The sequence below is a fragment of the Limanda limanda genome, chromosome 4, assembly GCF_963576545.1.
Source record: "Limanda limanda chromosome 4, fLimLim1.1, whole genome shotgun sequence".
NCBI lineage: Eukaryota > Metazoa > Chordata > Actinopteri > Pleuronectiformes > Pleuronectidae > Limanda > Limanda limanda.
Window position 1 is genome coordinate 4,265,667 of NC_083639.1, and position 11,466 is coordinate 4,277,132.

Here is an 11,466-nt window from a genome sequence, read left to right on the forward strand (position 1 = left end):
TTTAGCTTAAAGTCAAGGCCAATATATGCGAAACATTTAAAATCTGTTACATGGAAACAATTTAGGTGATTTAGGTGTTGAAACAAATTTCAGTCAGACATGTATGAAGCTGTCAGACACAGCTTCTGTCCCATATTTTGGGGTTTTCTATATTACGGTAGTCAGGGACCAAGTATCTCTCAAAAATGATGACAATCAATAGTTCATGAAGAGGCAGCATGCACTACCTTAAAGACCTGAGATTAATTACGGGCAAATGTGCATCCGTGTGCGTACATTCACACAAAGTATTGAAATCCTGACACTAGTATTGATACTCGTATGCTTTTAGTATGAAAAATCATTGCGCATGACGTTGTAATTTGATACCAGACTGTGATACTGTGACATGATACCACCATTATACAAAGCAAAGCAATTATTTTCATCGTTTTTTGTTTCTTTTTATTTGGGCACTTTACTCTCCTCCATGTCCAAGGGAGCCATTCAAATTTTCAAAATCTAGTAGTATAAAAGAGCTTTTAATTTCACTGCGATCCCTGCTGAGGGATTTCTGACACGAATCAAAGGACTAAACCATCATGTTTTATGAAGAAACACAATCAAGTCACTGGTCTTATTTCTTGTTTGTTGATACTAACGAAAATGAAGAGCACAGATTTCCATTACAAGACTCCCGACTGTATAGTAAAATGCATTTAGCAGAATTCTAAAATAGAATTTGGTTGTCGCGCTAGCTGCTTTAAATGTGAAGAGTTTCATTTTTGTTAGAACCCCATAGGGCCCTTTTCAGGGACACGTGGTCATTTCCAAAACCCAGTGAGAACCACTGCTTTAGCAAGTAGCCTAAGTCCACACACTCTGAATCGAACACTGTATTACAGGGTTGGGGTCGATTCAAGATGCCTTGATTATGTAAAAAACACATATTACACATGACGCTATTACAGGAACCAGTATTACAGCATGAGACAAATTAAACCTGGTACAAGTCAAAAACATAAACTATATTTTTTCTACATTTTAAGCTCTCAGTGGAATTGACCCCAACCTTGCCTAAGCCATCAGTCTTTGTAAAGTACACTGTTTCCAGGGAATTGAAAAAAGATATTTGAATGACCTTAGTCAGCTCTTATACAATGTTGTTTGTAGGTCCCGAGGCTGTCTGTTTTGTAAAACAAAAAAAGAGAACATTTTTACCTGTTGACTTTCTATGCTGTTGTTTCTGTATAAATGTTCTATTGTTCAGTGCATGTTGTAACTTTGGCGTTGTGACTGGTTGTGATTCACTCAGAGCCAGAGCCTTGTCTTGTAAAAGAAAAAAAACATGTCTCAATGTCCCAAGATATTTCTATTTCTTAAGAACGACGCAACGTTTCCCTTTGATGACTCAAGACTAAATAAATCAGATCACTTTACATTTTGATTATGAGTTGTTGACTTTCATTTCACTGTTTATTCACTGTTCTGGAACTGCAAACCAACGTAGACAGGAACGTGTATCATTAAAGCTTCTGTGAAGTCACGTGTAAAAGATTTGTTATGTTCTCACCAAGAAATGGGAAAATGGGAATCACAGGTTGTATGTGATCATTCTCACTGGAGAGGAAGCACGCTTTACTGGAATAGATTCACAGACCAGTGTTTGTAAAGCTACTGAGAGATTTGTAATCATACTGGCAGACTGTGTCTAAGTGGATATCTACAGAGGGATGGGGGGGGAGAAGAAGGAAGGAGGAGGTCAGATGAAGAGGAAGCTGTGGGCTGTTGGGCAGGAGCAGGCCTCCACCCTCCCCACGCGTCTCCAGACTCCCTTGCATCGAGGGTTTCCCACCGCCTGCCACTGGAGAGACTGTCTCCTGCAGGGAGAGGAGAGGGCGGAGCAAGTCAGAAGGCCCCTTTAAATCCAAGCAATAAACAATGTTGCCCTCTAGTGGTAGGTCTAACTATTAGCCATCAGATCTGTGGGATATGGTGCCGAATAGATCCGTGATAACGATGGGATGAAAAAAACACACTGCAGACACCACTGCACAGAATCTGAGAATACACACACAGGTAGGTATAGTGTTAGTGTTCAATGTGCCCCACTTTTTAGATGCCAGGGGCAAAGTCTTAACGGTCGGAGCATAACTTTCTTTTAAAGAAATTATAAATACAGTGCAACCATTTTGTAAGATACAACCATGTCTTTTTCCCCCAACAATTAAATTACACACAATAGTAGAAGTCTTATCTTGTGCCTTTTTGCATTTGCCTTGTTTAGAATATGTGTTTGGTAGGATTATTCTAATCCTAATTAATATTTATAATTAGGAATTTCCCTAAAAGAACAGTTTGATATTTTGAGAAATCAATTTTTGCTTCTTTTTTTTTGTTTGTGCGAAGAGCAGAGTGATAAGTCTGCGTATAAAGCTACAACCAGCAGCCGCTAAGTTTAGCAAAAACACCGGGAGTACAGCGAGCCGGGCTTCAAGGTATAAATTATAAATCTCTTTGGCTGAGTAGAGCCATCGTGTTGAGTTCACTTCAAACACTGGCTGGTTCCCTTTTTATTAAAGTAAGCATTCACACTACTGTCCTTGTTTCTGTTGGTTTCATGATCCTTTAATAAGCTTCAGTGTGTTTTCACATACCAGTAATAACAAGTGCAACTGAATTATATATTTCTCTATACAGCTTTCAGCCGGTAACTGAAGAATACTTGATGCCACTGCTCGATATAGGGTGAAACTAAATGCTCGCCTTCATTTGATTAGTGTAATAAAGTTATGTGGTCTCTTCTAATGCAGTGGGATCCAACGATGCCCGTTCAAGTGAGTAGGACAGTGGTCCCATAAGCCAAATGAACTTCAAGCTAATTTCATGCATGAATAAACTCTCGGCTGAGCATAAAAACAAATACGTTATCTGTTGTGCTCATTAATGTTTCCTGAACAACACGAGTTTACTTTGTGAGGCTGATTTTTTTAACAAGAAGTTACTTGTTCATCCATTATCTGAACCGGGGGGGGGGGGGAATTTTATTCTTTCCATTCTTACCTGTCGTGGAGGCTTTCCTCACCGTCTCCAGCACAGTGTTGCTGTCCGTTAGCCAGAGCAGGCGGCTGGCACTTCACACACACATGGTGGCCCTGCCGGAGGTACTGCATCCACCGGGTGTGTGGGCCCAGACTCTCCTGGCACCCTTTAGTCAGAGAGGTCAACTGAAACTGGACACAGTACCTATTGTAAAAAACACAAACACACACACACATAAACACACAAAGCCGAAATACAAATGAGAGAGCATATCAAAAATAAATAGACTGTAATTTCACATTTCACTGATCTGTCAGAACGCTTCACCCGATAATGTCGCCACTGTTGAGGAGGAGGTCTCTTTTCTTCCTGGTGTTGCCGTAGCCACCTGTGGTTATAAGAGCTGGAACTGCAGAGGGAGCATCCATCATGAGGCCATTACAGGAAACCATGTGTCGGAAGAAGAGATTCATACATGTAAAATGAAATGTGCACGTGTTGGGTTAATGCTCATAATAAATAGGATTCTGGAATGTGTCATATATGCACGACAGAAGCTGGAAATCTTCACTTGGGATTTAGCATCTTATTGAGTATTACGATCCATTTTCATTAAATGATAAGTAATGGCAGATGTGGGATTATCATGATTTAACATTCATTAAGTCTGAATGTGCTCTATGTAACACCGTGTGACAACAAAGCAGAAATAGAAAAGCTTTTCTGTGATTCTATAACTGAATATGTTCCTTGAAAAGAACAAAACTGTGTCCTGTGACTTAAATGAGTCATATGTGTAATAATCTTTCTTCTAATCTTCTAATCAGTTATTATTTATATGTGGATGGTGAAGGGATGATCTAATGTCGAGCCTGACAGAGTTATCAGTTCTTTCAGTGTTTTCTATATATTTATAGTTATTTAGGATCAAGTTTAAAGTGTTAAATATCAAGCTTCAGTTACATTTCTTTGTCAAGGGGATTTGATAAGGATATCTTATAAATCATTGCAAAACGTTTTTAAATATAAATACATTAAATGAGAAGTTGGTGCTGGTTATGGCATCCGCCCCAAACAAATCCATTTTATTAGAGCTCTAATATTTTGTGGTGTCACGTTAATAACTTCTTTTATTGACATTGTTGGAGTTTAAGATATTATAATTGTCAGAGCAATGAATTGAGTAAACCTGGTATAACCAATCCACATAATGACCATGGGGCACAACACCGTGTTTAAAGACATTCACATAAAATATCTTAAAACATCACACACTCTGCCAATTACACATTCAGAGGGACATCTCTCATCTATAGGATAATAACTAAATAAAGTCTCATGACAATATCAGAGAATCCTACGATGGCCATGCTTGAGGAAATGGTACATCAGTGAAAGAACTCTCACCCAGCGAGCTGTGACAGTTCCCTTGGTTGGACCAGTACTCTGCACAGCCAGCGTGCTCCTCCAGGTGGGGACAGGGTTTCCCAGCATTGAGCTGCTCCTGCACGATGACCCTGCTCCGCCTGCGCACTGTGGCCCTGCACGGCTCCGCGCAGCCGGACCACTGCGTCCACTCGCTCACCACGCAGGACACCGCTGAGGGGGGGACAGAGTTCTCTGTTCATGGTATGTGACGGTACTATATAACCACAGGATGAGTATGATGATCATTCAGGGATCAGCTATAAATTCCCATTTGAAAAGAAGATATAACGGCATTGTTTTTAACAGCTTCCATCTCACTTGACTCACTGACTCCAAACCATATCAGTTGTTACTGCTGCCATAGACAACTAGGACTCACCTTGAAACTGACTCTAATGGATGATATGAGACAAATACGATTTTTCTTTTAAATACTTGAAGCACAAAAATCCAATCAAAACAGGAGTGTCCTGTTTATTTAGATTCTAGAATAATAATATAAGATCAGCAGTGGTTTGAAGTCAGTGGGTCACGTGACATGGATTATAAATAGCCTTAAAATCCAATTAGAAGAGGTGTGTCTATTGAAAAGCAGGATATGTAAAAACATTAAAAATACATATTAATACACATTAGAATAACTAAAATCCCATAAAAATAAAATTTTTGGGGGGTTGCAGCCATTGGGTCACATGACATGGAAGCTATTAAGAAGGGTACGATTAAAAAATAATAATATTCATATTCATATATGAGATCAAAGACACTGAAATCTGTAACCAATAAAAGATAATGTCCGATGTGATTTGGGTTCAGTGGGTCACGTTAACTCCCCGCACGTGTTTTCCCAACTATTTCAAATCAGTGTGTTGCTATAGTGATGAGTTCGTATCTGTCCATGTTATTGTCCACTATGTAAAAGTCCCTGAGACACTTACCGGGACAGGCGGTCTCATAGTCGTGGCAGCAGTCCCGGGTGGACACGCAGGCCTGGTCGCAGTAGCAGGGCCCGTAGGAGCGGTCGGACCTCCAGCCCTCACTGGTGCAGGACGGGTCCCGGCCGGAGCAGCACAGGCCAGCGGCCCGGCAGTCCGCCCGGCCCGGCACGGCACGGAACACTAACACACCGAGACAGAGCAACGTGAAGGAGCCGCTGCTCCTCCTCCAACCAGAACCTGGACCTGGCATCACGACCGCACCTGCTGCAGCCACAGCCCCACTGAGCCTCTCAGTCTGAGGTTACACCCCCCCCCCCCCCTGCAGAGATGACCCCTGAGGCTGTGGAATGGGGATCTGTGGTCACTGGGGTCAGCAGCACAGAAACATGCAGGGACTCTAACTCTGATCAGTCAGGTGGAAGTTAAGCATGTGTCAACTCTGCAATCTCTTAAAGGAACAGCTCCCCAAAGCGAGGACTCAAACAGGTGGTCCCACCAAGCTGGAGTTAGTGGGACGTGTGAGACCAGAACAGGTCATTATTAATTATGACCAACACGAGAGGAAAATTTATTGTTTAATATATACATCATAATATCAATGATTCCCAGGCAATCACATGTAATGTGGAACTGCACCACAAGGTCACTCAGGTTTTACTTCATTTAAATGAGATACACTCAATTTCTTCAAAACCTGATTATGTATATGCAACCCTGTTTCAATGCATATACATTGCAATATTTCCTTGTGTTTATATTGCATTTAAAAAAAATCTATTTATTACTTTGACTATAGAGCACATTATTGATACTTCACCCTTTGTTTCTGTAACATGAGGAAATTTCCCCATAATGGGACTGTGAAAGGATTATAGTACATGTGTAACCTCTGCAGTGAAGCTTTGTTCAAGAATCATGAAATAAAACTGATAGGAAAATATCTTTTCCACAGTTAATGTTCATATATTTTTGCCCTGCATTCAGAAGATATTAATCCTCATCTTCTGAATACACTGTGTGGTTCTGTAGCCACAATGAAGAGAGGGACGGGAAATGAAACAACGACCGAAATACACAAGTATAGCGCTGCATGGAAGAAACACACAAAGATACACGTAGATCCAAAGTGAGTTGTATTTTTTGAGGAGGGCTTTTCGTTTAGGAGACTTTCAGGGCGGGGGGAAGAAACGTCCCTTAGAGTGAGTAGAAAAGAAATGAAAGTTCAAATGGAAAGGTCTAAAGTTCCTTGCGGAGTTTTGTTAGGAAGCGAGTGGTGTGTTTGCTCAGGTCGCCTCCTTCCACAGTCTCTCCTCCCTGGCCTCAACATGTGAAAGGGCTGGATTAATGAAACTCCTATGGCTGAGCTTATTCATGCAAAAAGAAAAACAGAGTGGACAGTGTCGGCTCCACTCACGCTCAGTTTCCCAGTAGCTTGCTTCTGTGTGTGTTTAGAGAGAAGTTAGTGAGCGGACGGGTGGAGCAGAATGATTCATTTTACAGCTCAAAACACGACTAGTCCTAGTTTACGTGCAAGAAAACACACATCTAGACACAGCAAAGATATAAACCCATCAGTAGTGGTTCCCATTTACAGCTCCAGTAAACAGTCAGGACAAACAAGAGTCCATTTACATGCCACTTATCATAAATTCCTCATCCTGCAAAATCTTTAGAGCTAAAAAACTTTATAAAATACTAATAGCATGATTTTCTAATGCAGCTCTCACAACACAACTCAAGAAAGAGGAGGGACAATTCTATCAGAAGTGGCAGCGGTTCTAATGCAATGTAAACAAATTTAAACCTGTTGTTTTTTTAATCCTATAACGGTTTATAGATATGTTGTTTATCATGTCTCACAACTTAAACTGATTTAATAAACCCAGTAGACAAGTAGCTCAGGATGGAAAGGCTTCCCATTTAATGAAAGCATTTTATTAATGGTCTTTCTTACAGAGAAACTGTCTAGAAAAACCAGTCAGACACAGCTCCACTCTGGATCTGCACCAGTTGATCTGTGTCACTGCTCAGCTGTCAAACTAGATTTCAGGCCTTTGCTTCGATGAAATCTCTGCGGCTGTCGTGGAATTTTTAAACCTACGTCCTTCTTACAGCCTTGACCGATTTTGGGAACTAGATGTCTTATCTAAATGAAAAACACATTATTGTTGCACTCACAACAAAGATGCATCAGTGACAGAACTGAAACTCATGATAAATGTCTCCTGAGGCATACTGTGAAAAACACTGGAACAACCTCTGAACTACTAAAAAAATATCTACAGAATATATAATAAATGGGTTAAAGCCTTGTTGCTCTGCTGAACACACATGTGCACACTGGGAGTAAACAAGGCTGCCTGTGTTCACTTAGAAAACAAGAACGTGACACACAACAAGCAGTTCCTTCTTGGGACTTAACAATGCAGAGGTTTACAGTACATATGCATAATCTCCTTATGTTCTCATTTTAAATGATTCTCACTGCAGCAGGGACCTGGAACGGGACCGAACCTTATCCCTGAGCGGTGTCACTTCACTGAACACCCAATTTAATTTAGCTTGAGCTCACTGCACAGAGAGTCACATGGGCCACTGTCCTTTTGTCCAGGGAGAGTTTACAGGGTTGTATTTGAACTTTATTGGTGACGTATTAACACCAAATTTACTCTTACTTTTAAAAAAATACTTCTGACCAAACAATAATACATGATCAGATGAAATCCACTTACTTACATTAGCCACCATTCCTTTCTGGTTTTACACACACTGGGTACATAGAGGTAAGAAGCCTGATTAGGGGGAGTGATCGAACTGGTACATACGACAGGTTCACGTGTCCAGTAAGTTCGAGGTGTGAACTTGGAAAAGTTCCTAACAATGACGCTCAAACTTCAGGAATCTGCGACTCACTGTAATGCCTCTGCACGTTATTTGGCACGTTATTTTCCCGTGTAGGGTGAATACACATACATTCACAGCTTACAACAAAAGTGGTTTTATTTGAAGCTTTAAGGTATTTCCTCTAATCCAGGGAGGAGAGTGTTTATATAAACCCAGGTTGGAGGCTGAGGGTCACAGGAGGAGAGCAGCACCAGCTCGGCTGTCACAACCCAACACACAGGTGTGAAGCCTCATCCATTTTATACACAGAAATCTTCCACTCAGGAGGGTCAGCGGTAGATTAGATCAAAATGATTTTTCTAATGGACCTCCAGATGATGCTGCTGGATGTGATTTACTTCATCCTGCGGAACTCTGTGCGGGCGGTCCTGCGCCCACGCACCAAGCCTGTGGATGGGGAGCTGGTGCTGATCACCGGTGCAGGAGGAGGCCTGGGTCGCCTGTTTGCTCAGGAGTTCACCAAGCATGGGGCAGAGGTGGTGCTGTGGGACATCAACAGCAGCTCCAACGAGCAGACCGCCAAGCTGGTGCAGGAGATGGGGGGCACGGCCCACACCTACACGGTGGATGTGACCAAGCGGGAGGATGTGTACCACAAGGCAGAGCTGGTGAGGAAGGACCTGGGCCGAGATGTCACGATACTGGTGAACAACGCTGGAGTGGTGGCCGGGGAGCGCATGTTGGACTGTCCCGACGAGCTGATTGAGAAGACCATGAAAGTCAACTGCCACGCCCTCTTCTGGGTGAGATGTCTCATGTCAGTGGGGTGATGCATGATGAAGAGAAGGCTTGACAACTGATTGAAAGTAGCTCACACTAACTATTGTGAAATTACTGTATAGTTTTAGTCCTTAACTGTAGATTATCTGCAGTGTCTTGAACATTTAAAAAAAAATCTGTTCACATCTGGTAAAAATAAGATCAGAACTGACAGTTATCGACCATTCCAAGTGCTTTATAGCACAAGTCACATTCACACACATTCACACAACACTTTTTGTGTAACACATACACTGTCAGCACAGCTATCAGGGGCGCTTCAGGGCTCAGCATCTTGCCCAAGGACACTTTGTAATGCAGACAAGAGGAGCCAGACCCGGTCGTCCTCTAACCCATCTGGTTAGAGGACGACCTGTTCCACCTCCTGAGCCACAGCCACTCAGTAAAACCAGTATAGCCAGGGCTGGTATGGGCTCCTTTTCTAAGTCTAGCACGGACAATGATTCAGCATTCACTGATTTAAGTTAAGATGTTTTCCATCATCAGCCCAACAGAGCAGGATATTGTGTGCAGCTTTACCTCCTTCACCCTATACATACTGTAGGATTCCCATAGAAATCCTCTTAATATGAAGCTGCTCATGCAACATAATCTTCCGTCACATTGAGCAATATTTAAGTCTCTGCAAGGCATATTAACACTGTTGCCTCATACTGCAACGTGCGTGTTTGTGTGTGTGTGTATGTGTGTGTGTGTGTGTGTGTATTGTGTGTGTGTTTGTGTGTGTGTGTCTCAGACAGTGAAGGCCTTCCTCCCCCAGATGAAGGCCCAGAATCACGGTCACATCGTCACCATCGCCAGCGTCCTCGGCCTCTTCAGCACATCTTGTGTCGAGGTGAACCGGTGTGGTGGGGGAAACAAATCACTGCATCACTGTGATATGACAGATTTACTGGGACACTCACATGTAACTAAATCAAACGCACATCATGTAAACCGAAAAGTAACGTGGTATTTTTGATTTTGGACAGGATTACTGTGCCAGTAAGTTTGCTGCAGTGGGTTTCCACGAGTCTCTGGCCCATGAGCTTCTGGCAGAGGATGTTGAAGGAGTGAAGACGACACTTGTGTGTCCCTACATTGTGGACACAGGCATGTTTGAAGGCTGCAAGATACGGTATGTCAACTAAATAATAATGTTTGGCCATTCTCATTACTCCAACCTGCCGTTTCTTCTCATTTTTCACTGCTAACAAACAACACACAACCAATATCCATCAATATTCATGTAACTACATTTCCTATTGATAAGTATTGTAAAATTGTTCTATTTGCAACAACACATTTAACTTAGAATACATGCATGGAATCTATCATAGATTTGAGTCTGAAAAGACATCATAGTTATTATAATACAATAATACAAATACAGACAATAGTAATTTTTCTTTCAAACATTCTTCTGATTTTTGAAGCTAAATTAGTTCAATTTGCAAATGAGCTTGCCTCCAGGTGCAGAATCAGTACAGTAGTTGATAGCTGAATGAAGTGGCCGTCCATCACACTAGCAAACTATGTTAAGATGCATTTGCTGTCACAAAATCCCATGCTGACTCATCAAAGTTCTCTGGTGCCGCTGTTAGGGAGGAAGTGGAACTGGTGCTCCCCCCTCTGGATCCCCAGTACTGCGTGGAGCAGGCAATGAACGCCATCTTGATAGACCAGCCACTGGTTTGCATCCCCCGCCTCACCTACCTCCCCTTCCTCTCCAGAGCGTAAGTGCAACGCCACAGCTTCACAGAAATACGTCTTCTTCTTCTGGAGAATTTCTCAATGTGTGTGTTTCACTTTTAATCAGCTCATTGCACGTGTTGTCTTTCAGGTTGTTGCCGTGGGAATCCAATGTTGTTGTGTATCGCTTCATGGGCTCCGACAAGTGCATGTACCCCTTCATCGATACCAAGAAACAGGCGTCTAATGGTTGCATTAAGGTTGTATAGTAACCTTAAGCCTTACAATTATTATGAACTATTATTTGAAAGGGTTTGTAGAGAGTTTATTATATATTGAAAACCTTTACAGCCAGAATTCAATCACAACTTGAGCACAGTCAAAATGACTCTCAAACCGAAGTGGCTTTAGATTTTGTACTAGATGACAACTCTGCCAAGTTGTCATCAGTACGAAACAATTTCTGCAAAGACAAAGTTTAAAGTCCCTACGAAATGGTGATTAAATCCTGGACTGATCAAAATGGGAACCGTCTTGAATATCTGTTATTAAATGAATATTGTTACGTTAACAATTAAATAAAATGAATAAAAACAACTGATACAAACACACAATCAGACCGGAGCCAGGGATTTGTGTGTCGCACTGCGTACTTTTCAAACTGCACAAGATATAAGCAGATGAGCCAAACACAGGGCCCTGGAAGTGAACTGGAAAAAGAAAA

General features: G+C 41.8%; 2 protein-coding genes across 2 annotated transcripts; one reads left to right on the top strand and one right to left on the bottom strand.

The window, feature by feature from the left end:
• Window positions 1-1,741: 1,741 nt before the first annotated feature.
• On the bottom strand, window positions 1,742-5,637 carry si:dkey-7k24.5 (somatomedin-B and thrombospondin type-1 domain-containing protein). Its single transcript, XM_061069146.1, has 5 exons — window positions 5,388-5,637; window positions 4,429-4,620; window positions 3,349-3,430; window positions 3,043-3,225; window positions 1,742-1,859 (listed from the first exon to the last, which is right to left on the bottom strand). The coding sequence occupies exons 1-5, from the start codon at window positions 5,635-5,637 to the stop codon at window positions 1,742-1,744; spliced, it is 825 nt and encodes a 274-aa protein (XP_060925129.1).
• A 2,944-nt stretch (window positions 5,638-8,581) lies between these two features.
• On the top strand, window positions 8,582-11,011 carry rdh20 (retinol dehydrogenase 20). Its single transcript, XM_061069147.1, has 5 exons — window positions 8,582-9,034; window positions 9,808-9,906; window positions 10,043-10,188; window positions 10,655-10,786; window positions 10,894-11,011. The coding sequence occupies exons 1-5, from the start codon at window positions 8,582-8,584 to the stop codon at window positions 11,009-11,011; spliced, it is 948 nt and encodes a 315-aa protein (XP_060925130.1).
• The last annotated feature ends 455 nt before the right edge of the window (window positions 11,012-11,466 follow it).